The sequence below is a fragment of the Triturus cristatus genome, chromosome 5_1 (genome assembly GCF_964204655.1).
Source record: "Triturus cristatus chromosome 5_1, aTriCri1.1, whole genome shotgun sequence".
NCBI classification, from domain to species: Eukaryota; Metazoa; Chordata; class Amphibia; order Caudata; family Salamandridae; genus Triturus; species Triturus cristatus.
The window spans coordinates 545,634,129-545,660,400 of NC_140587.1; the positions used below are offsets into that span (position 1 = coordinate 545,634,129).

The 26,272-nt window shown below is 42.8% G+C and overlaps 1 protein-coding gene across 2 annotated transcripts in view; it reads left to right on the forward strand.

Moving 5' to 3' along the window:
* UBE2W (ubiquitin conjugating enzyme E2 W) overlaps window positions 1-26,272 on the forward strand; it is a 219,518-nt gene that overhangs the window by 170,244 nt on the left and 23,002 nt on the right. For both annotated transcript variants that reach the window (XM_085605426.1, XM_085605425.1), the window contains exons 3-5: window positions 2,324-2,426; window positions 3,692-3,847; window positions 21,993-22,068. In XM_085605426.1, coding sequence (XP_085461552.1) covers window positions 2,324-2,426; window positions 3,692-3,847; window positions 21,993-22,068 — 335 coding nt within the window. The remainder of the gene's footprint in view (window positions 1-2,323; window positions 2,427-3,691; window positions 3,848-21,992; window positions 22,069-26,272) is intronic.

Here is a 26,272-nt window from a genome sequence, read left to right on the forward strand (position 1 = left end):
TCTCTTCTTGCTGGACGACATAGTTCCACATGGTACTGAGTCTATTTCGGTCTGTTGAGATATTCTTCCCTTGGAGCTTTTTCACGTGTATGTGGCAGTGTCTAATTCTGTCTTTTACGATGATGTCTTGCACCACCCTCCTCCATTATTCATGGATTTTCATTCCTGGCGCACTGTTCCCATACTTTCACAGTTTTATTTCTCAGAAGAAAACTGACGTCCGCGTGCCAGGAGGGAATTATATGACCTCGCTGACGTCACGTATGTGGTTGACGTCCGGGCGGGGTCGTGTGGCGCCGTCTCCCGGCGCAGAGGTACTGCTGCAAAATATTTTCCGGATCCAGTCGGATGCCTGGGAATATTCTAAGTTAAGGAATCTGCGTCTAGACAACGTCTCCACCAAATACATCTTTACCGAAGTTAAGTAACTCTTACTTCAAGCTCCCCTACTTCCTTTTCTAGTGCGCTGAGCTTCTCTTTCCGGAGTTTGTTGCGGAAATAGCAATAAATTCCACTCTAGTGACCAATTTCAGGGCCTCTCATACGGCCGACAATGGTGAAGAACCAATGTCCTTGAGCATTAAGTAGTCTTCTATTGTTTGCCGAATTCGCTGCACCGTTTTCTATGGGTGTAAGAGGTTGTCATGTAAGAGCCAGCTGGGGGGGGGGGAACGGACGCGGCCGCTGCGCAGGGATATGAACAGCAATAAGGGCGTGATCCGAGAGAGAGCGGGGTTCTATCGTGGCCGTATGTATGCAATAGGGATGTAGAAGCCAAAATCGCACATAGGTTTTGTTTGATGCAGAGTAATATGTGTAATCCCGTTCCCCAGGGTGCTGCGCGCGCCAAACATCATGCAGCCCATTGTCCCCGAACCACTCCAGACCCTTTAGGGAGAAAGCCCCCATTTGCTGTGTACGTTGTCCAGATCTGTCCAACTCTGTGTTCATCACAAGGTTAAGGTCCCCTCCCACCAAAATCGCTCCGTCCGGAGACGTGAGACCTTCTGAGAGGGCTGAGAGGATGAAAGGTTCCTGGTGTGTATTTGGCGCATAAAGTGATGCTATAGTGAGGTAGGTCCGGCCCCATTGCACTCTATTTGTGAACAAGCGGCCTTTTATCTCGGCGATAGTCGCCACCACTTAGCACGGAAAATGTTCCCCGATCAGGATAGCCACTCCATTCTTTTTAGATGGGCCTGCTGACTAATATTGGTGGGGGAAGCGCCTGGTGCGCATACGTATGGTGTCTTTGGAAAGAAGGTGTGTCTCTTGAAGGAGACAGATATCACCCCAGCTATTCTCAAGTAGGGACTGCACTGCTGCTCTCTTCACCGGGTTGTTTAGGCCTCGAACGTTGAGGCTAACTACTTTAAGGTCCCTCCCCATGTAATGGTGTGGTGGAAAGTTATCTGACGCACCTACACTTTCTCTCCTTTTAAACTGAGCAGGCTCTGCACTAGTCTGTTTACCTACTGTATACTTAGTCTTTTTGGCACTCATTTTGGTGGCAAACTCTGTTGGTCCTCTTTACTATACTTTGGTTTTGGCTGATATTTGCTCTAGAGATTCCTGAGGTTAATCTTCTTGCATATTTTGATTTATATTAATTGACTTTCAATTGCTGATTCGCTGTGATTTAAGTAGGACATTTTGGCCTTCTTAATGATCCTATATCTTTAATGGAAAATCTAGGTTTATTATTTCAATACTGTCCATTGTCAAAAATAGCTTGCGCCTAATTCCAGATATAAAAAAATGCTGTTAGACAGTCAAAGGAAGGTGGTTGTAACCTACCACTTTTTCTGTTACTGCAAAAACATAGATCACTACTGCTTTTGTGCTTCCCTTCTCAACATTATGCAGTGGGTTGTAGGGTCTTTAAAGTACACTTTACTATTGACTTATTTAAAGTTAACACTGCAGCCTGGCCCACAGTGCCACAGGACTTCTTGTCGCCCCTCTGTCATGTTTGTGAAAGGGTGTGGATGGTGTAAAAACCTGCTTTGTCTCACACTGGACAGTTTTACTGTTGACTTACCTGCCATGTTTATGGGGGTAGGATGCATGTTTTAGCTTTTGGTTAGCGGCCTCTCACTGGGCATAGGTCAAAGTATAAGGAAACAAAGTTGCGGAACCCTGCAAATCATTGGACTTTCCTACAAACATGAATCTATTTGTAGAATAACTTAATTTTAATGATTTGGTTTATTCCAATCAATTTCTAACCCCAGTCTACTCTAACTCTGCTGTTGATATCAAATTAGCTGTACATAAAGTATGTATTCGCTGTACAGTTCTCAATTTTCTCCTCCTCTTTTAGGTGGGTTGTAGACATGGAAGGTGCGACTGGTACATTATACGAAGGAGAGAAGTTTCAGCTTCTATTTAAATTCAGTGGCCGATATCCTTTTGATTCGCCTCAGGTAGGTCAAATTATTGATTGCTTTTGTTTACTAGCTACCAACAAAAATAATCTGTTGTGATTGTACTGTCCTGGCATGGAGAACAAAAGTTTCAGAGTGTATATCCAAGCGTTCTTTTTTGAGTGTGAATAGTTCATAGGATTATCATCCGTTACACGCAGAGGTGAGCACACTGTATGCAATCTTATTTAATGTGACCAGTTTATAATAAAAATTTTGAGTGTTGTCCTTATGTTTATAACAAAGTATGTACATGGGGTGCACATTATTTGTCAAATTATTAAAAGATTACTTATTATTGTAATTTTTAAATGAAGGAGAATATCCATCCTTATGTTAAATGGCTTTATTTATCCCACATACAAAATGCTTACTAAGTTGGGAGAATCACATAGAGGACATTGCTTTCTGTGGGATGAGTACAAACTATAAACATTCTCTCTGATCAATTACTTAAAGTAGCTTTGTAAGATATTGGTTTATCATGGAAATTAGTTGGTTTTACCTTGTGCCCTTTTAATTTGCAAGAAGCATTCTAGTCAAAGGGACAAAATTCCATGTTGCCAGTTTCTAGCTAGGAATAGAGGTCTATAAATTGTGAGTTACTAGGACACATCCTTGGGTGCCTACAGGTTAGCTGTACCTTGATGGGACATGATCTATTGACAAAATTAATTCCCTACAGGAAAAAACAAGTCTTGCATTTGTGAAATAATGGGGCTACATTTGTCATTAGGTCATAGAGACCAGGTTGTTAAAATGATGGTTTTCCCCCAAGTTCGATTCAGTCAGGGTGTGCCTGCTGTGGAATGCGGTCATTGGCAAGGTCTCTTAGTTAAATCAGTTAATTTTTGTACCCGGAGATACCAGAAAAGTCTGAAATCCATAATGCAGGGGCAAATGTACATGGACCATGCAACTTTACAAGTACATCATCAGCATAAAGCCTAGCATCAGTTTAAATTCTCCTGCTTTGGTGCAGATGCCTTTTGTTAGTAATGACTGCCTACTGGCTATTCCAGGGGTTTTAGAGCGACCAGGAAATGTAAAACCCTATTCAACAAGGCAGAATGCTTCTGCAGCCCTCCTTTAAAGCTTGTAACGAAATGATGTTTTATGATGTGGCCGCACTAACTATAGCACTTGTGTGTTGTTAACGCTGATCAGCAGTATGTAGTGTTCTTGGATTGCAATTGCTAAAGTGTTTTTAATGTAGTTGACATCAGTAGTTAAAAATGTGTAAATAATTGTTCTTTTCCATTTAGGTCATGTTCACTGGTGATAATATTCCTGTACACCCTCATGTATATAGCAATGGTCATATCTGCTTATCCATTCTAACAGAAGATTGGTCACCAGCCCTATCTGTGCAGTCCGTTTGCCTTAGCATTATCAGCATGCTTTCCAGCTGTAAAGAAAAGGTACGATTTGTGTCTTCAAGCAGTATCCTATTGTACATGCTTTTTTTACCTGTTTCTTCCAATAATTGCCTAAAAGCAAGACAATCTGGAACTGGAAATGATTTTAGCAAAATTAAAGTAGAATTCAGACATCCATGAAAATCTGATCACCATGGATACATTAGTCACATAGTCTGACCGATTTACTAACATTACAGCTTTGAAATTTTATTTGTTTTTTTTCTTGGTTTCATTGACTATGTTTTGCCAGTATTTGTTTTTAAACTTTCTGGCCAAAGCTTAGATCATGGTTGTTATCCATCACATATTCATTGAGGGATGTTGGATGCCATTCTCTACTCATCCATACATCAGCTAACAATGTTAGTAACTGGTAGTAGAATAGTATGGTGGTAGGTAGTACCTTTGCAAAACAGTTGTCGAAGAATTGTGATACCATATTTAATAACATTGAAATTGTTTGTCGCTGTGGATGTGTTTTGTAACTTCACTCACTCACCATGCTCTATTGATATGGAATTAGATATTTGAAGACAGCCGCATGTTGTCCGTTTTATACAAATCTCTTCAATGTTAAGAAAGAATCGGTATTTTCAATCTGATAGAGACTCTAGCTGTAGATTCCTTACCCTGTGAAATTCCCTCAGGCATTAGTCTGGATGCGGAGATTTTTCATTGGCAATACTCCTGCACGTTCGTCGGCTCCCCGTCTGTTGTCGTGCGTACCATAAATGTCATTGCGGGACCTATATAGGCGCCTCCTAGGCACGCTGACACCCGTTCTTTCTTTTTCCACTGCAGCCCGAGCACAAATTCAGAGAGAGCTACCCCTTAATCGTTTTTGGGTTAAACTTTTTTCGTCTTTTGTTGAGATTTTTTTCCGAGTCTTGGACTCCTGGTGTTGAGATGCCCCAACATGGGACCGAATTCAAGCCCTGAGGATCCTGTCATCGGATGATGTCCGTGACGGATCGCACCTCATGTGCCTCTGGTGCTTGAAGCTCAACCACTTCTCAAAGTCGTGCTCAGAATGCCGGGCCATGAATCCAAGGCTTTGCAGGAGCGGTTCTGAAAGCTGTTGAGGGCCTGGCACTCGGCTCCGCGCCACTCCTGTTTGAGAGGAAGATCCCGAGAACTGTTGCGGAGCCCACACTCCTCCTCCCATTCAAAATCTTCGAGGCGATCAGGTAAGCACAAGAAGAAGTCGAAAAAGTACAGCCATTCCTTGAGTTCACCCTGTCCATCTGCCAAAGCAACGCAGGACATTGAGCGTCTTAACTTTAAGACTCCGTCCCCGGAGCCTCTTTCTGGGACGACTCCGCCTCTTCCCGCTTTTCAAGTAGCTTGAGCGTCTCCTGCCCAGATTCAAAAGGTATATGAGGCTCTGCACCTCATTGTTGGGAAGCCCGGCTCCGCAGGTGCGACTTTGGGCCGCGCGGAGTTGATTGGGGGTGCCAGGCCTTTGACACCCGCAGCTTCGACTGACGCCTGGGCGAATTTCAAAAGGTAAGGAATCTACAACTAGAATATGTTTCTACCAGATACATCATTACCAAAGGTAAGTAACTTATTTTTCATGACCATCCATGTAATTTGACGTGTTTCGCATCCTTTAGTACATAGTTTGCCATTCAGTTGGTGCATCTGTATTTATAAGAAGTCAAAGTGAAGGGGGAGAGGATGTAGCCTTACTGCTAGAGCAGTCGACCTTGGAGATGGGGAACTGGGTTCGAGTCTCGGCTGGGATGCTCAACATCCTGTGATTCTGGGCAAATCACTTAATCTCCCCGTGCCTAACAAAACAAGCATTTGCAATGCAATAGGTGTCACATTTACTCGAGTTCAAGCTATTGGCATTGTAAATGACAATGCCTTTTTATTTAGGTTTTAAAAACGAAAATAAAAGGCATTGTTATTTGCAACGTCAATAGCTCAAACTTGCGTAAATGCGAGGCCTATTGCATTGCAAATACTTGTTAGATTAGTGAGTAGAAACGGTCACTTTCGGCCCACCTGGCAAATTAATTAAATAAACAAGCGTGGCCGCTAAAGTGAAAGCGGACCGCACTGCAAATTTAATAAAAAATATAGTGCTTACCGACTTATGAAGTAGACTGTGTAACACCACAAGTAAAAGATCCAGTCGTCATGAGGTAGCAAATGGCGACAGGGCGATAACAAGGAGGGACTAACGAGCCTCATTATCAAACGGAAGCCAGCATTTACCAAGGACAATGACACCAGCCAATCAAAAAGCGTACTCGACTACTGCATGCCTCACAGAACGAGCAGCGCAAACACACTGCCGTTAGACTCGACCTAAAAATGAATGTGTCCATCTGTAACTAAACTGGTGCTCATGTAAAGCGCTCTGATACCTGATATATTCAGGTCTAGTTTGCGCTATATAAAACTAAAAAACAAAAAAATTAACACATTCCGAGACGAGCAAAATCCTATTTGGTAGCAAATGCTGAAGGGACATCCCTCCCATGGCGTCTTCTTGGTTTGTCACCCATATAATCACCAAATCACAAACGCGTAAGAGGCTGCAGTACTGACATTTTGACTGTTACCCCGTGTCCCTTGGTATTATCCACTAAAATAGCATTTTCTTTAAAAGGTGATAACTTGAAGTTGCATTATCACAAATGCAGATACACTGAATGAATGAGCAAATCCACTACTATCCCACTATACGCATGGAATTCTAAACTACATGGGCCAGAAGGCAACAGGGTCAGTTGTGGGACCAAAGTGCTCGTAAGTAGCTTGATGAGCTTTCTTAACCTCTTCTAGCGTATCCAATTTACTTTGAAGTTGAGGCACACAGTCTCTTGACAAAGCAGATGGCAATTGCTGTAATGATTTGAAAAAGAGGAAAGATTGCCAAAATATGTAATGCAACATCTTTTGGTGCGTCGGCTTGTTGTAGTCCTGGGAGTCCTATTTGTTGCTCTATCTATAGGATGCCTGTTGTTCCGCAACAGCACAACTTGAGGAGATTTCTATGCTCTCGCTCCTCACCTCAACCACCGATGCCCTGTTTGCCATCCAAAAATAATAATTTGTGTATTATCTTCATTATCTTTGATTGCGGAGTCATTGCAGCAACAGTGATGCTGACGGTCCTGTGGGCAATCACTGATGAGAGCAGTGATGTGGTTATTGGGGTCCAGGATGGTATCACAAGTTAACTACTTAGTTTTAGTGACCTAAATTGTACTACAGTTAATTGTGAGCTTTCTCCTGGTCCCTACATTGGAGTTGGGGCTGCAGTTGGCACTCAGTGTAACTGACTGACCTGTTGCTTTCCAGCTTTTGCCACTTGCAGTGTGCTTAGGCCTGCCCTTGTAATATTTCCACTTCTTGTGCTCTGTTTTGTGTTATAACTTGCCTGTACCCCACACTTACTTCCTTACTTCTCAACAGAGGTGCAGCTGATGGACTACAAATAATATGAAAGGTTTGCCTGCCATTTAATGCTCCATCTTGAAGGCTCAGTGCTACTACCCAGTGCTGCGTTGTGCACCCAGGCCTTGCTGCTTTCACTAAATTGGCAATTTGTTTACTCATGGTCTGATGCCACATAGTTGCTTTGCTCCCTTTCCTGTGCTGGTCTGCATTTTTTAATTGCTGTCTGTTGGCGAGTTCTGGTGTTTGGTCAAGGAAGGGCGGGACCATGGCTTTGCTAAAATAAGTGGTGGTGTATGGATACCGCCGGGGCCTGTCTTTTAACCTTCCCTTAGAGTAACCAGATTCAGCTACATGCTTGTAGATTTGTACTGGCCTAATTGATAGTTTCCATACTTCATCGGTAGTGAATATGATGGTCCTCGACTGCTGAACACATTCATTCAGATGTGCATATGATGATATTGTGGTGATAACTACTAACTTTTCTTTTTTTAAATAACTATCCATATATTTGTTTTCTCAGTCTTCTCTGTAGGGGAATAGTCATTGATCTTTATATGTACAGTATACCATATTAATGTTTCAAAATATTATTTCAGAGGAGACCATGCCTTGTCCTATCATTCAGTTTCCTCTTGCACCTCATCACATTAGCTTTGTAGCAAATTTTAATTGACATTTTACACCCTATGGTTTATCATATGGAGGACCTTCCTCCAAAACCCACGCAGACATTGATCTCTAGCAAACGTTTCCACAGAATCCATATCGAGAACGTTGCTTCTTGTGCCATGCTCGTATATCTTGCCCAGCCCCACTTTTATATCTTTTGTGGGTATAGGAAAGATTAAAACACTCTTTCAAATGTTGAAGCGTGGTACTTCACTGCTGTCACCTGCTGTCATAAACGTATGTGAGGTTTGTGTGGCGGTGTGATCCATTTCCCCAGCTCTTCAAAGCGCTTATGCTACTCTAACTGCCTATTTCCCAACCAACAACTGGAGAAAAAAAATTCTGTTTGTAAATAGATCAAGTTTGTCAGTTGTTAGTTAAGATTTGGTGTGCCCCATTCTGTCGCTCTGGTTCTAAAACAAAAAGGTGGATCTTCGAGATCTTTAAGAAAGGCCTTAGAGATTTTCTGAAATTCCTGTTGTTCACCTGAAAAGGATTCTACGATGCCTTGCTTGAAACACTCTCAGGATCTGGCACAACCCTCCCTTTTACCAGTTCGGTATTCGGATTTTTACGTGTATGTGTATTCTTGGTATTTGGGAATTTCACACTGTTGAAAAATGTCACATGATATCCAACATCCTTACTTAGACCACTTTAACCCTCACCAGCTGCCAAGGCACAAACCGTTTCCTTGAATTTTCTGGGAGGAAAAGGTGCTGTTGCTTTGAATCTCACTACTCTGCTTATACAACTCTTAAGAGTGAGGCACTCAATACCTTTGTTCTAGCTCAGCAGAGAAACTAAGTTCAGACCATGCATCATGCTAAAATGAGCGGATTAGAACTACAGCTATTTAAATAATCAAGCTTTTGTGCCAAATTAAAAACTATAAATGTGCTTACTACAGTCCCTAAGTAGGTGGATTAACCTGCCCAGTGAAGCAACTCGCAACCTATTTTGAAGTAACTCCAGGAACAACCTTCCACATTTACCATGCAACTAAACCCAGAGAAAACCCTGAGGATAAGCGCCAGTATTGTGATAAGCCCCATCACCTTTTGCCACAGTCCTCGGAGATTAGACGCCTATCCACATGCAACTAGTAAAGGTATCAGCAGCTCTTAAAATGCCTGGATAGAGGAGTGGGTCCTGCTGCTTTAACATGATGAAGATAGTTATTGAACACCTATGGCAGTCTTGAGCATGAAAGGGCTGATATTTGTATAAAAAAAGCACACTGGCTGCTCAGATGTCCAGCAGTTTGATTTTCGAGAAAACACCCCGTGTATTCATCTCAAGATAAAAGTGGCAACGACTTACCCATATGATTGCTTGCAACATACAGCTGAGATGTATTAGCACATGCCTAGCTGCGGTTTTTCTGAGAAGGATTGCTTAAAGGTGAGATTTCACTTTTTTGCACTAACTGGATTCCGAATAACCTATGCATATTGCCTCTCTAGATCTCTGCAACATACTTAAGACTGTTCTCTTTTGCGAGAGGACTCTACTTTTTTTTGTAGTCACATTGCTCACAGTGTTGATTTGAATACTGACATGGCATCTCAGACTGCAGTTAAAGGAGTTCCAACTCCTGAATCCCTACACATCTGCAATAAAGGTACCTATGTATATCTTCGTTTATTTCTAAGTGCCTATACTGGTCAAGCAGAACTTTAGTAACACCTCCCACAAAGACTCCTGTCCAGCTCTGGATCATTTATTGAAATGTAATCCACCACTCAAACAAAATGCAAGCACATACATTTGGGACATTTATTCACACCTACTGTGTGCATTTCAGAATCATGTAGGTTTTCTGTACATACAGCGACACAATCTTTGGTCTGTCTCTCAATGCTTGCTCCTCAGTTGTTTTTTCCTGTCCCTTAGGAGTACTCCACAGTGGAATGTGATATTCTTCTGGAACATTTTCCCAATACACTCCAATATTAATCGAGCTAGTCACTACTGGCAAGAGTAACGGTCTTGTTCTAGATTCGAGAGTAATACATGTTTTACTCTGGGCTGATCTGCAAAAAGAATGTGTTGAACAACATTTTGATTCGCGGCTGCCTGGAAAAAATATTGCTTTCTTTAACGAGTTTGGAGATGTGTACATTGAGACATGGTTTTGATAACAAGAAATAGTGAAGCTTTTGGAAGGCAGTCATCAGCAATGTGGAATTAAAAAAAAAATATCCACTTCTCCAAGGTATGAGATGCTTCAGTAATCTACTTTTCTTGTTAAACACACTTGTTCCATTTGTGCAGTGAGGTGACAAATTATAACAGCGTTCTCATTGTCTCGCTGATTGTACTAGACTCTGAATATACTAGCTGTCGGTGTATGTCAAGTCTTTAAATATTGACGTGTGTATCTGCGGTGCAACGGCTGTTTACATCAATGAATCGGATTAAGACAGCTCTCTGATCATGGTACGGCACTGAATATGCGAGCACTTGCACTGTGCCAGAGTTTAGATTACAACAGAATTCAGAATAGATCTATCTAATTATTCTATTGCTCTTTTTCTTACTTTACATTCCGATATAGCGTCTTGTGAATTGCTGTGACACATTTCATGTTAAGCATTCACTCGATTCTACAAAATATTATTTTAAAGAAACCTAGCAATCAGATGCTCACGTTGCCAGCCAAGGATCAAAGAGAGCGCTCACAATTTGACCTTCACCACTTGACCATATTTTGGTTGTGTAAATCTTAGTCCAATTACTTAATCTCACTGTGCCTCAGTGTCCTTGTTTGCTTGCAAGCTCTTGATGAATTGTGGGACAGTTACCTTTTGCAAGTTAATTATTTCTGCAAGGTCTCGTCAAATGTTATGGGCCCAATTCCTAAAACTATATACATGTAAACTTGGCTTACATGCCTAAAAGTTTTTGTTTTTTTGCTGACCTAAAAGTAGTTGCTCACATGAAGATTATCATGTGAGCAAATCTATAAATGTATTTACTGCTGGTAGGTGCTGGGAAGTTACAGTTTCAATGGTTGAATGCTAAGTGAGTTTGTGCTCACCCCAAAACTTACATGTTTAAGGGTATTTTCCAGTTCCTCTCCAATCCCTCTCCACTCTGGAAAATGTTGGAACTTTACCCCTGACAAAGGGCAGGAGTTAAATGTTTCTTGTTGGGAAAACTCGCTTTAAAAAGTGAATTTGCTCTCAGTCATCAGATTTTCGCTTTTCACATGAGGTAAGATATATGGCTGTAGAATTACTCGAGTATGATGGACTTCACAAGTGTTTGCTAGGAATATGCTTGGAAACCTGCACCTGGTGAAGATTTCAAGTCGCTCTTCTGGAAACGTTACTGAATTCCTAAAAGTAGTAACTGCATGGACTGCCTAGTGCTTCTTTGTGACTTCTTATAAGAACGGCACCCATGATACACTTATTTGCCTAGAAAGCTTTACATTACTCCTCCATTGTTTACGTGTTGATGTGCATCAAACATGTTTTATTAAATTATGCCTTTGAGTTGTCTTAAAAACTTCCCTATCATTTACCAAAATGGAAAAAGTGGTGCTTTTCCCCCAAGTTTTACATATTCTTTTGTGTACATGTTATAGTTCAAAACAAATGGCACAATAGTTCAGCAAAACTGTCTGCAACCCTCTTGGCTTTTTCTTTCTCAGATTTGGCTTTTTTTGCCCTAAAGTTTCAATTATTTTGGGGTATGTTTTTCTCTTTTACAGCAAACCACCACTCTTGCTCCGTTCCACCTCCTCTATTTGCATGTAATAAAGGAGCATTCTGGGAACAATGGCAATAATCACAAATTAGTAAGTGTTACAAATATACATGTTATAAAAGTGCAGCCGTTTTCAGGAACATGGCGAACATACAAAACAATGTATTTGCTTAGAGTGGCCCCTGACAGTAAAAGCTTTACATTAATAAAACATATGTACCATTTTGAGCATCTTATACCTGAGGATGCCAATTTTGCATTTGTAGCAGACAGTGCTCTTTCCTTCTGTTACAAATGGGGGTATCCAGTTGGCAATGGTTTGCACCCTTGTCCAAATGGGGACCCTTGCTTCTAGTCAGGATAAGGGGGATACACTCCTAGATAACCCCTGCTCACCCCCTTGGTAGCTTAGCACGAGCAGACCGGTTTATCTCAGAGGCAGTGTGTAAAGCTTTTGTGAAAACATACAGTAATACAGTGAAAATACTATTAATGGACACTACACCAGTTTAGAAAAATAAGTAATCTTTACTAGACTTAAAACACGACCCAATCCACAAAAATGTAATAAAAAATAAGACTTTAAAATGGTAGAAATAGCTTAGTTCAAAGTAGATGGTAAATGCAAAACTTTACTCTCAAAGAACCTTGGATGCGTCACGCAAAACAAACAAAAGGGTCGCAGGGAAGTTGATGCGCCATTCCTTACACCCAGGGGAGTGGATGCGTTGGTTCCTTACTGCTGCGCAGGGGGGTTGATGAGTCGCTTCCTTACGGTGTGGGAAGTTGATGCCTCGTCTCTTACTCTGGCCCGGTGACGATGCGACAAGATGGCGCCGTGATGATCCTGTGCGATGCGACAAAATGGCGTCTTTGATGCGATGCGACAACATGGATGCGATGCGTGCAAGGCCGTGCGTCGACTCGGTGAACTCTTGAGCCGCGACAGGCCCTGCGACACGCTTCTCTGGTTAGGCACTGGCGACCTGCTGCTGCGGCGGCAACACGCTTCTTCCTCGATGCATCGCGCTTCCAGCTCCCAGCGACAGTCTTCTCAGAGGGCCCAAACAACAGTAGGCACCTCTCTACAGGTAGAATTCCCAGCAAGGGAATTCAGGGGAGCTGGTGGTGAAGTCTTGTATCCCTGAGACTTCATGCAGGAGGCAAGCACACTTCAAGCACTTGGAGATTCTTCATCAAGATGATAAAAAGTTCACAAAAGTCCTCTTCCCCTTTCCTTGGCAAATAAAGTAACCACTGCAGGCCAACCCCCAGAAATAGCACAGCACTGGGGCAGTCTCCTCCTTCAGCTTTCTTGAATCTTCTCCATGGCAAAGGTCTGTCTTGATTCCCAGAAGTGATCTAAAGTTCTGGGGTCTGGGCCCCAATATTTATATTGCAAAATCCTTTGACCTCTGAAAGCAGAGGGGCCTGTGCCCAGCCTAAACCAGTTATGTGCAGCTTCCTGGCAGGAGGTGGAGACAGCATTGTTGAAAGCAGACCTGGCCCAGGTAGCTGAAAGGAAATCTCCTCCCCCCCTACTCTCTTTATTCTATGAAGGCTCAGGTCAGGGAAAGGAAAACTCCACCCCCCACGAACTATCCAATGCAGGTCCTATTCAGCTCAGCCCTGACCCATCAGACTGCTGGAGCCAAGGCCCTCTCCAGCCCCCTGTCACTCACAAACCAGGCATGGCATACACAAACTTAGCAGAGACATGCTGGATGGTTAGGCAAAAAAATACCTATGTTCGAAAAGTGGTATTTTCAAACACAGAATGTAAAAATAACCCACACTAAAATAAATATTTTACTATTCTGAGTTCAGGCACACTAAACTCAAATTTCTAGCTTTTACCCTGGTTCAGTTATGATTATAAGATGTTATAATCAAAGTGCCCATTCTGGCCTATGGGAACAGGTAGCCTTGCAATAGTGAAAAACAAAATAGACTGTAATTCACTATCAGGACATGCCACACACGTCAGGGCACACCCTACCTTTTACATACAATGCACCCTGCCCATGGGGGTACCTTGGGCCTACCTTAGGGGTGACTAACATGTAGAAAAGGGAAGGTTTAGGTACTGGCAAGTGTGTGCACTTGCCAAGTCGACATGGCAGTCCCAGACTGCACACAGGCTCTGCAATGGCAGTCCTGAGCCATATTTTACAAGCTGCTTCTGTGGGCGGCACAACCAGTGCTGCAAGCCCACCAGCAGCATTTGATTTACAGGCCCTGGGCACATATGGTGCACTGTACTAGGGTCTGACCAGTAAATCAAATAGCCGATCATGGAGTCACTAATCCAATACAACACTTTACAATAGGGAGCACTTGCACTTTGGCACTGAATAGCAGTGACAAAGTGCCCAAAGCATCTAGACCAGCAAAAATACAACAAAAAAGGCAACAGCGAAAAATGGTAGGGAGACCCACGCATATGGTGCCAGGTCTTACACCTTCAAATATACTGTGGTTACTGTAAACTGGTAAACTTTGGGTTTGTGCTGCAGTGGTTTGGGCATACTTATCCTGCGAACATAACAAGCATTAGATTTTTGTTGTCCTTAACCCTAAGCAGATTGCCAGGAGCGAAGCAGATTCACATGAGTAATGTTAAATTTAGCATGTAGCGGTTAGGTGAAGAACGTAATAGTCTAAGAAGCAGTTCAGTTCTGCCGGCGAGGGTGAGTGGACAGATGCTTTTGTGGCTACCTACTAGCAGTGAAGACCTACTTCAATACTGGGGATGCTGGTAAGGTAAGGAACCACATCCGTTCTGGTTTGTAAATTCTTATTTTGTTCTTGGATAAATTAACCTGTTACCCTGATTAAACAGATACTGCAATCACATATGACTGACCTTGATGGTGCAACCTAGAAGTAAGCCTTATGTTATCGTGTAACTGAAAGGGATTTTAAGGTGCCATTTGAAGGTTTCCCAGCTGTAAGGACCCTGCCCCAATTGAGGTGACCGTTGCATTGTAAATGGCCTTTCCAAGAACATTACACTTTGCTAATATGCATGTGAACCTAGGCTTTTTAAAAGGCCACTTCCCCCAACTAAATATAAAGCTGTACGTTTTTGCTCCTAAAGACCAGCAAACCCGATAACATCTATTCTTCATATGATAGATTTTTTAGATAGTATTTCATTACTTACCTAAGGCATCCTTAAGCACAGTTAACTATTATCCAATTTCATGGTGTAGAGATTTAGTACGTTTCAAAAAAGAAACCCCTTCAGAAGGGAAAGGGTTCAGGGGAGACAGGATGGTTCAAGAGGTCCAGAAGCCCATGCTCCTAGTCGCAATTACAACATTCATTGATAGGGATGGTGTTCCTTGGTAAAACTAGAGAATAAGAGAGGCACGATTTCTCAGTGTGAGAAGATTGCTTGTGCCGGGGTAATGGGTGGACAGTCAATGGGACTGTTTATGTTGCCCTCCCACATCCCCTAGAGGATGTCATGCTTCATCATTGGGCTGTGCTCCTCTTTGGGCCGGTGCTGCAATGCCCAATGGGTCCCCCTGAAGGGTCGCTATAGCGGAGATCCTTTTCGAGGCTGACTTATAGATGAGTGCAAGTGAGGTGGGTTGTGATGTGGGGTGTAATGTGCAAGTTAAAACTGGTAAGGGAGTTTCCAACACAAAACTTTGACAGGAATACCCTTCCAGGGATAAAAAACCTATGGTGGGTTGGAGCTACCTCCAGGGTTTCGAAGGAACCCGGGCAGTCAACAAGTAGGAGAACAAGTAAAAGAACTCCGATTAATGTTTCAAGAGTTGGACCTAGTAGTGGTCACCCATCAATAAATGTGTCAACATGTTTTGTGCTTGTGTTGGTCTTAGGGATCCGGGGCGCTTCATCAGGACAAAAAACCCCTTTGGTCGCCATCTTCAGATTCTTTTTTTCTGCCTTTGGGTCTGGATCGCTAAGGAAGGAGCTCAGGAATTTGGAGTGAAGAATCGACTAAAATAACAGAAAAAGAGAGAAACTTCAAAAGATGACGAATGATGGTACTGCATGTCAAATTGAGGTGCCGAGAAGGGAAAAGAAAACTTAGTTGACGCCTTCCAGGAAATACGTCTACAGGGGACTCCCTGTATGTGGTAATGGACAAGACATCATTCGAGTCTTGCCTTAATTGCCACCATAAGAACACCCAGAAGGACCAGCATCCTGTCTGCAATCTCTGCTTACCAGTCGATCATCGAAGTGAAGACTGCAGTGCGTGTTCGGCGTTTGCCCTGAAGACGTTGAGAGTAAGAGAGCGACAGAGAAGAGCCAACTACAACATGCAAGGCCAGAGTGCGGCACCATCGATGAGTAACCTGGGCCTCTCCAGCAACAATGAGCACAGTGTCCCGAAAGTGCCAGAGGGCGACGCAGACATCGACATCCAAGTCGTGGAGGTCGAAAAGAACACTTAGCAAGACGTAAGAGAACCGTCAGTCTCAAGAACAGCACACGAGTCACGTAAGACTGACTCAAGAGCCCGAAGGGAGCATCGGTGTCGAAGCACTCGACCGCAGTGGGGTCCCACAGCAGAGACCGAAGGGGGTGCAACTGGAAGAAGGAAAGCCTCAATTGTGTTTCTTACTCGAGACATTAATGCCTGCGCAGTCAAGAAGCCAATTCCTTCCCATGCTACCAAGTGTGCTAGACCAGGATAAGGAGACATTTATGGGGCCTGCCACGTGTAAGGCAGTCACACCTTGGGGAGAGAAGAAGTATAAACATTCCTTCAAGGACCCAATTTACATCAAAGTGTCAGTTACCACTGACTCCATCATAACAGCCACTGCCAGGAAAAGGGCTAATGTGCAGACCACTATGAGTCCACCACCAGATAAAGAAAGCAAAAGAATGGACCCAATGGGGAGAAAGGTTGAAAGAAGTGCAGCGAATAAGTGGCGCATCGCCAATTCCAATGCCTTACTAAACAGAGATGCAAACCAGCACTGGGAGGCGCTAGGAGATTTTTTGAAACACCTACCTGAGCAATAACAGAAAAGGGCAGGCCACCTGCTAGAAGAGGGGAAAAACATTGCCAATTTGTGCTTAAAATCAGCCCTAGATGCCACAGAAACATCAAGCAGACAGATGATGGATATCACAGAAAGGAGACTCGCATGGCTGCGGATCTCAGGATTCAAACCAGAGGTGCAAAACATGTTGAATTCACTTTTCAATGGGGAACAGCTTTTTGGAAGCACGGTGGATGACACGCTTAACCAACTAAAAAAGGACCATGAAACAGCCAGATCTATGGGGGCACTACAATTCAGAGGCGGAATATGAAGAGGCACCGGCTACGCAAGAATACCAGCAGGTAGAGGTAACCATCACCCCACTACCTCCCATTAGGCATACCAACAAGGTTTCCAAGGAGGAAACCGCCATTAACAGGGACAGCAACAAAGTTGGTAATACCAACAGGGAAAACAATCCTTTCGAGAACGCCCCTGGCGAAGAGGCCTTCCACAAAGGGGAGAAGCACCCGCAACATCAAAGTGACTGCATTCAGGCAGTAACAAACCCTCTAAGAACTACACACAGGGTGCACACAAAGACAAAAATACAAAAAAAGACAAATATTTCACACAACATTCTGCAGCAGTAGGGGCAGACTGAAGGACTTCCTTGCAGAATGGAAAAAGATCACTTTACACAAATGGGTCTTAAGCATATTACCACATGGGTACTGCATAGAACTAGTAAAAACACCTTCAAACAAAAGACCACAAAGGAAGGTACACAGCAAGGGAGAAACGTATCTGTTACTCCAAGAGGTACAAGAGCTACAAGCGTAAGAAGCAATAGAGCATGTACCATACAAAGAGATAAAGGAATTTTCTCTATCTACTTGCTAATTCCCAAAATAGACGGAACAATGCGTCCTATATTAGACCACCGATTCCTCAACATATTTGTAAAAAAGCAAAAGTTAAAAATGACCACCCTGCAAGAGGCAATATCTCAATTGCAAGGAGAGGACTACATGGCGACGTTAGACTTGAAGGATGCATATTTGTACATCCCCATGAACAGCAAACACAAAAGACTATTGAGATTTGTGGTCCACAACACCCATTACCAATTAAAAGTGCTGGCATTCAGCTTAAAATCGGCGCCAAGGGTGTACTCAAAGTGCCTAGCTGCAGTGGCTGCACACTTGAGAAGACAGGGGATCCATGTATACCCGTACTTCGACTGGCTTGTGAGGGTAAACTCGTACAGTCTTTGCGAAACACGCATACACCAAGCAATAAACACATTGGCCATGCTCGGTTTTTCTATACATTGGGAAAACTCCTCTACAGAGCCACAACAAGAAAACAGTTTTTAGGCGCAAGGACAAATACAGTGCTTGGGAACGTTTTCCCAAACTAGAAACGTACAATAGCGATACTGAAAAAGACACCGCTTTACTGGAAGGCGCAAGCTCTGACAGGACAGTTTTGAAACTTCTGGGTATGATGGCGTCATGCATTCACTTAGTCTCAAGTATTTTGCTACACATGAGACCATTCGAAGAATGGCTTCAAACACAATGGTCACAAGCAACAGGCAGTTGGGACGATCTAGTGGTTGTTGCACAGAAAATACAGCAAGAAATAGCATGGTGGAACAAGGAGAACATAACACAAGGGAGGAATCATACCCAACCACCTCCAACAGTGACCATAACAACAGATTCCTCACAGATGGGATGGGGTGCTCACATGAACAGCCTCAAAGTGAGATGACTGTGGACACAGCAAGAAGCTCTACAGCACATAAATATTCTGGAGCTGAAAACAGTGTTCCTAGCCTTTAAAGCCTTTAAAAGGCAGCTACACAGAAAAACAGTTCTGATACAAACGGACAACACAACCACCATGTTTTACATCAACAAACAGGGTGGGACACATTCGCTGGGACTGTCAACTATAGGGCTGCAAATCTGGAGGTGGGCGATCCCACGGAACATAGACTTAATAGCAATCCACCTACCAGGGAACGACAATGTGGAAGTAGACCGGCTGAGCAGAAAAGCCTCATCGTCCCACAAGTGGGAGATAAATCAGTACGAACTCCACAAAGTATTCAGAAGATGGGGAACTCCAGAGGTGGACCTCTTTTCAACACCCCACAATGCAAAATGCCAACGCTTTGCATCCAGGCAACTGTCCAAACAGCCTCTAGGGAATGCGCTATGGATAATCTGGTCCGGAATATTATCTTGCGCTTCTCCCCCGATACCACTACTACACAAAGTAATCAACAACTGCAAAAATCAGCCGCATAACAGTGATTTTCATGGCTGAGACAGACCTGGTTCTCATAGATAATGGAGATCGCTCAAGGGCCAATTCACAAATTGCCAAATAGACCAGACTTGCTAACCATGCAAGAAGAAAGAGTGCTCCACCCAGAACCAGAAACCCTGAGCCTTGCTGCATGGCTCCTGAGTACATAGAATTTGCGCACCTAAAACTACCAGAAAGCCCAATAGCAGTTCTACGGGAAGCGAGAAAGCCGACCACAGGGATATGTTACATGGCGAAATCGAAAAGATGCTCTCTATGGTGCCTCAAAGAAGGTATTTCCCAAAAGATCACAAAGGAAATGACAGTACTGAAGTACTTAACACATCTACTACATAGTAAACAAACCTACACATTACTGAAGGTTCACTGAGCAGCAATTGTAGCATATACAAGAAGACACACAGGGAAGAGCTTCTTCACTTCTCATGTGGTCAAAAGGTTCCTAGAAGGGGCAAAAAGAATCGCCCCACCAAAGACAGTGCCAGCACCCACATGGAACCTAAATATAGTACTCACTCAGCTGATGGAAGCACCATTTGACCCACTACAGAAGGCGACGCCACAGATGCTCACACTGAAGACTGCTTTTTTAGTAGCAATAACATCACTACGTAGAGTTAGTGAGTTGCAGGCACTAACATTGCAGAAACCCTACTTCCAAATACTTAATGACTGAATCATCATAAGAACAGATCCACACTTCATGCCAACGGTGGTATCACGATTCCACATAAAACAATCCATACAAATACCAAGTTTCTTCCAGAATCCGAAGACGCAAGCAGAAGGGGCATTTCACAGTCTTGACTCTAGAAGAGCACTCGTGTTTTACATTGAAAAGACAAAAGAATGCAGGAAGACAAAGCAACTCTTTGCATCCCGTTTTCTGGGAAGGCCATTAACCAAAAACACAATTGCGAGATGGATTGCACAAGCCATACAGTTGTGCCACAAACAGAGGACAAACATTACAAAGAGCTCCACGGGCTGACTCAGAAAGAAAGAGAGCAACAATCTCCTTTCTAGCCTTCAAGACATTAGCATGGCAGCAACACGGTCGTCCGTGCACACGTTCACAAAACACTACTGTGCGGACATCCAAATGAATAAAGAAGCACAAGTAGAACAAAAAGTCTTGCAACATCTATTCACAACCCAACGCTCATCTTCCATCCAGCCACGACAGCACTAACAAACTACAAAATCTATGCACAGCATGTGAATCCAGAAAAGATTCACGTTGCAAAACGTATAGTTTCTTACCTGTTGGTGTAGTTTTGCAGCTTGAAATATTTTCTGTGCTCACTAGCGAACCCACCCTCCTCCACCAAGAAAGATGAGACAAAGGTTGGAGCTTCCGGATGAAGCATGTCGACGTCACAGGATGACACCAAATGGTGGTATGTCGACGGCCACTAAGAAGAAAATAAAGAGGACAAATACAACAATTCCGGACCCAACCACTAGATGGCGTAATAATGCACAGCATGTGAGTCCAGAAAATCTTTCAAGCTGCAAAACTAAACCGACAGGTTCAAAACTATGTTTGAGAGAAAGTGGTTTCCTGCCACCACTACAAATCAAGCAGCTCATGAGAGATTGTGCTTCCCCAAAGAAAGAAAGAAAGAAATAGTAGAGTAGATGAGGCAGTGCTATCATTTTGATTAAAGCATCCTGTCTCGTGATCTAGAGGGGCAGTTACTTCCAAAAGGCAATAGACCTACTAGTTTGTGTGGACAAGAAGGTGAAATTACTAGACGACAATCTCCTCTTGCCTGTAATGTCTTCACCTTCCACTCCACCTGTTTCTTGCTGAGATCTTGGTGGATGAGCACCCATGTTTCACATATCAGTAAGCCAGTGCGGATATAAATATTGGCTCAGGAAGCGGAAGGTAGTAACCTGCTTTAGCACACTCCCACTCATTAGATACCATGCGTTTTGTGCCAGCTGGGAGCATTTAGTGTTGTGCTATACTGAAGTGACAGACACCACCTTTCCACTGACATGGTTATATGCTATGAATGCAGAACAAAAATGTTATGGATAAAAAGTAGATAAACAGTGCTTCATAATCAGTGGGTCTGCCACAATCTGCTCAATATTGCACATGTAACATAGCTGCTTAAGCGGATCAATTCGTACACAAAACCTACAAATATTTGCTATTAACCAGGCAATCCACATTAGGTAAATTTATCCTTGGTTCCTGTTCCTGGAAGCGTTATTCTGTGATGCAGCTAAGTATTAGCCAATTTTGGTTTGTAAAAAATAAAACAATCCATGTTTTTCATTTCGCCAACATCGGAGCAAAGATTGGTACTCAAGATGCACCAAGAAGTACATTAAGAGAGTGAAGCAGTTTCTGCTTCTTCAGGTGCATGCCTTAAATGTATATACACAATAAGCAGAGCAATGGGATCCTTGGATAGGACCAGGTGTAGAATTACATTTATATGGTTTTCCTTCGAAATGGCATATCACAGAATTGGATAAAGCCTTCAGAGGCCAACATTGACTATTAATGTGTAAAACTGATAAAGTAAATGCGTTTAGTCGGGTGCTATTCCTAATTAATTTATTTTAGCACTTAAGATCATTGAAAAACTCTGGTTAAAATGCCTGTGTTTGAAACGTGGGGCTTGTTTGCTTTCATTCCTTTTAATAGTCAATATGTCCTGAATGATTGTTGAATATGGTCAGCAACTTAAATTTAACCCTGGGGAGCCTGTTTGTCATTAGCAGCTCCACCTAAAACGCATACCATCTGTTAATGTCTTGTATTTTGCAATTAGTGCCTCAGTTTGATACCTAGTACTATATTTTCTACAAGTCATTGCGAAATCTGCCACTCCAGAGCCTCTTCATCTGAGCACATTTATTATTGAATTCTGGTGCCTACTTTTTGATGGTGCTCTAGTCTCTCTTGCTACTGTAAAGCAGATGTACAGTTTTATATATCTTTTGTTACCTTTCTTGGCACATGGAGGATAAAATATGAATATTTTTCTTCCCTTCAGAGGCGGCCTCCTGATAATTCATTTTATGTAAGAACATGTAACAAGAATCCAAAGAAAACAAAGTGGTGGTATCATGGTAAGTTTTCAGTGTTACAGTCAAAAGTAACGCATCCATGGACTTTACAAATCGGAGTTGTGTAGTTTATGGACCCAAAAAACATAATAGTTACTGTTGAGCCTTTTTTCAGATGACTGAAATTGTGCATAGTCAACTTAATGTTGTGGTAAGTCTCTAGTATTGACGGTATCCATTTAGCCTGATCCCATAAATGTTGTTTATAAATAGCTGTAGCCGTACTATTAATCAAAAGCAATGACCAGAAGATGCAGAAGGTCCAGCATACATTATAGAGGCTGTAAAATCTAAATCCTATGTTGAGGAAGCCAGTTCAAGCAGCAGTGAACTTCAACCACTTGTGGCTCTCCCAGAAACAGTGTTCATCTATGGTTGCTTCCAAGACACCCCAAGCAGGGCATTTCTGGTTCCCTCGTCTCTTATACGCACATCATCATGCACTGCAGAAGGGAGAGTTATCCAAAAGGACAAGTCAGAAAAAATATATCGGTGTGTATCACACGCTAATTTTAACACCCACCATAGTAACCTGCATGATTAAAGCCACAGGCAACCTTTCATGATGGCATTCATCACCCAACACGTGCAGTGGAAAATCCATATCTTGTGAATGTGAGTGGGTAATTAAATGCGGACCCCCTTCTTAGGAACAAAAAGGGGGAGATGGTGGCAAGGAGTGTTATCACCAGTGATGTGAAAATACAGCAAATCCAATAAGTGTCTAGTTCTAGAACCATTACAATAGGATTCTAGGATTCTATGAGGTGTATGTCTGTTCTCCATTTACTAGGAATCTTAGTGGACATAGCTCACATGGCGGATCATAAAAACCTAGAATCATTATATAATGGTTCTTGAGCTAAATAAACACTTATTGGATTTAATGTGTTTTGCCAGCATTCAAGGTTCCCTGTGGCTATAATCATGCAGGTCACTATGGTGTGTGTCAAAAATAGTGTGTGATGCCCCTTCACAAAGATTAACTTGTCATCTTTAAGTACTTATTTCTGTATTTGGTGATAAACTGGTACTAATCAAGTGAAATATTTGCCCAGACCGTATTACCATGTCTAAAAAATAAAACTGGTTAAGTATTACTACAAATAAATGTGCTGCATGATTTACCTTTTCTTGCAGCATAATGTAGTCGACCCTTCTGCATAGTTTGGTGCTTTACCGCCGCATAATTCCAGGGGCCCTGCATATGCATACAATCACAATGGTTCACACAGAACTCATTTGCAACAAAAATACACAATGAAGACAGCAATATTACTGTAACTAGTGTGATATAAAGAACTAATAATTATATTTCCAAAGTAGGTTTCAGTGAGATGAGCAGATTTATTGCCATCATAAATCACGTCTTAGAATAGATGTTTAGAAAATACTAGTGCACAATGACCCCTTGTGAAAAAATCCTCAGCCAAACCTGAGTGAGCAATGTAGTGAAATGCAAAGGTACGTTGGTATGGAAATAACCACACATTTTTATTCCATTATGACAGGCCCATAGTTGCCTATTAACACATCTCTCATGAAATAACAGGGGTTTTATTTGCAAATAGGGTCAACTGTGTTCTAACCAGTCACCAGATACAAGGGCCTTTTCAGGAGTTGAGATGGCCTGGGGGAACTATAAAGATGGACAGGGAACCTACTAGATGTATAGAGCCAACTTAAATGTAGAGTATAGAAAAATACCTATTTAGGGCCTTGAGGAAACTGTCCCTCTCTCAAAACTGACTCCTTTCCTATTCATAGATAACATACCAGTGATGAAAAACAAGAAACTTGTCATTGGCTGACATCACTCTTTGAGTTTGAGGCTTTCAGTCTGGCTCTGTTGGGCCTGCTTACGATGGCTTCTGTACCTTCTAGGTTGCCATTCATGCAAGAGCACAATCCTGAGGACTGGTGACTCCATCACCTCTGACCAGATTACTAGGGAAACCACACCTCAGTGGTATGTAGTGCCTAGCCTCCTTTGGCGCAGGCATGAACCACTCTGCCGATGGTGATCTTGATAACGGTATTGCTTGTGGCAAATTAATTCAGCTTGTATGGTTGAAAAACTGCACCTCTAAGTTTATTCACCTTTTTCAGTATTCTGCATTGATTAGTTGGTTCTTCACACCTGCCCATCCTTCCTGCCAAGGTGGTATCTGCATTTCACATTGGCCATCCCTTACGCATCCATCTTTCTTCCATCCTCCAGATCCAACTGAGGAGGAAGAATGTTTTTATACTGGACCCCAGATGTGTGGCGTCATATTACATTGACCACACAAGACATTGTGGATGATCAACTCTTTGTGGGCTTTGTTTAGAGCCATGGAGGGTAAGAAGGCAGTGACCAAACACATGGTTTCAGTCATCCTCTGTATTAAGATCAGCTGTGCCCTAGTCATGAATGAATCCCTAGAGAGCATTTGCAACCATTCTACTAGGGCAATGGCTGTTTCTATAGTTCTTGTCTGAGGTGTTCCAGTTGCCAATATCCAGCTGGTTAAATGCTCATCCTTGCATTCCTTTGCCAGGCATTACTGCTTTGCAGCACAAGTACACAGTGAATGATACTTTGGCAAAGCTGTGTTGCATGACTCCCATGGATAATCAGCACTACTAATTCCCTACTTCCAGAGAGCATTGGTTTGGTACTCCTAAGGTGAGGAATCTGCAGAAAGCGGTGTCTATCGAAAGGAACCACATTTCAATTAAATAAAACCAAATGCATGAAAAAGAGGGCCACTGTAGATGCGTACGTCAGTGACAGTCATCTTTGGTAAACTTTGTTTTATTTGAACAAAATTCATTTTCAAGATGGCTGCTGTGGATGTGTACACGGTGATGACCGCTGGAAAGGCATTTTGTTAAATAGTGGAAAACGCATAAAGATGGTCACCTTGGATGCATGTACATCTTTGAATGCACAGTCTTATTTTAACATATCCCATTCCAAGATGGCTGCCAGGGATGTGTGCAACCACTGTGGCTTTCTTTAAATGGGATTTCTTTTAACCAATGGGGAAGGGTGGACAGCCTTTTTTAGGTCTCGACCTTGCTATCGCGTAAGCGATCGCAAAGCGAGACTATAGAAAGCGGGTTTGAAAAGTGCTCCCAAAAAGCGGATTGCATGGCTAGCACGCGCACAATCATGCGCATCGTGCCGCCATGCAATCCGCCTTTTGGGAGCACTTCAAAGGGTCCGCTCCCCCGCCCCCAAGCACGCGCGCGCCACGCTCCGCCGGGTTTGTTAATCCCAGCAACCAAATGTGAGCGCCACTCTTTCAACCACCCCAGCCCCCACTAACAACAACAAAACAAGCATTTGCAATGCAATAGGTCTCGCATTTACGCGAGTTTAAGCTATTGGCATTGTAAATGACGATGCCTTTTATTTATGTTTGAAAAACGAAAACACAAAAAAACGGCATTGTTATTTGCAATGTGAATAGCTCAAACTCGCGTAAATGCGAGACCTATTGCATTGTAAATGCTTGTTTAATTTTTTTATATAGACCTTTTTATTGAAAAGGAAAAAACCAAAAATGAAACATAAAGCAGCAGTGACCTAATAATGAAGTCCGCGGCACAGAAGTACATTGTTCAACACAGTTGAAATCTGGGAAGCATCGTTCAAACCCCACCCTTTTGCCATATTATTGTTTGCAGGTAACCCCATCGGATAACGCACACATAGTGGGGTAATTTGGGAAACAATATCTGCCCCATTCATGCTTGATGCGTAAGTGATCCCCCTAGGCAATGTCAGGTAAGGGCACATCATCAATGTCAGAGATATCCAGCAGTCTGTTGCTCACGTCGTAGTTCCACGGGAGGAGACAAGCAGATGCTACCTCTGTATCTGTTCCAGTTCCCCCATTTATGATCCAATTTTTCAGGGCAGCCCCTGTTTTAAAAACATCTTTCTCAGCGATCATTGCTCTGTCCATGTCAGCTGCCCAGTCGTGCAGAGCAGGGACCACCCCCAATTCTGAGCGATATTCCATTTTGCAATGACCCACCCCAGTGAGGCCTGTGTTAGATCAGTAGCTTCCCAAATATTTAGAAGCCATAGTTTGGGGGGGTGGGGGGAGCCTTTAGCGCCTTTCCACCTGCTCACGCCATCTGTTGCGTGACCTTGCTCCAATAGGACTGTACTGATGGGAAATCCCAGAGGATATGGAAAAACGTTCCTGGC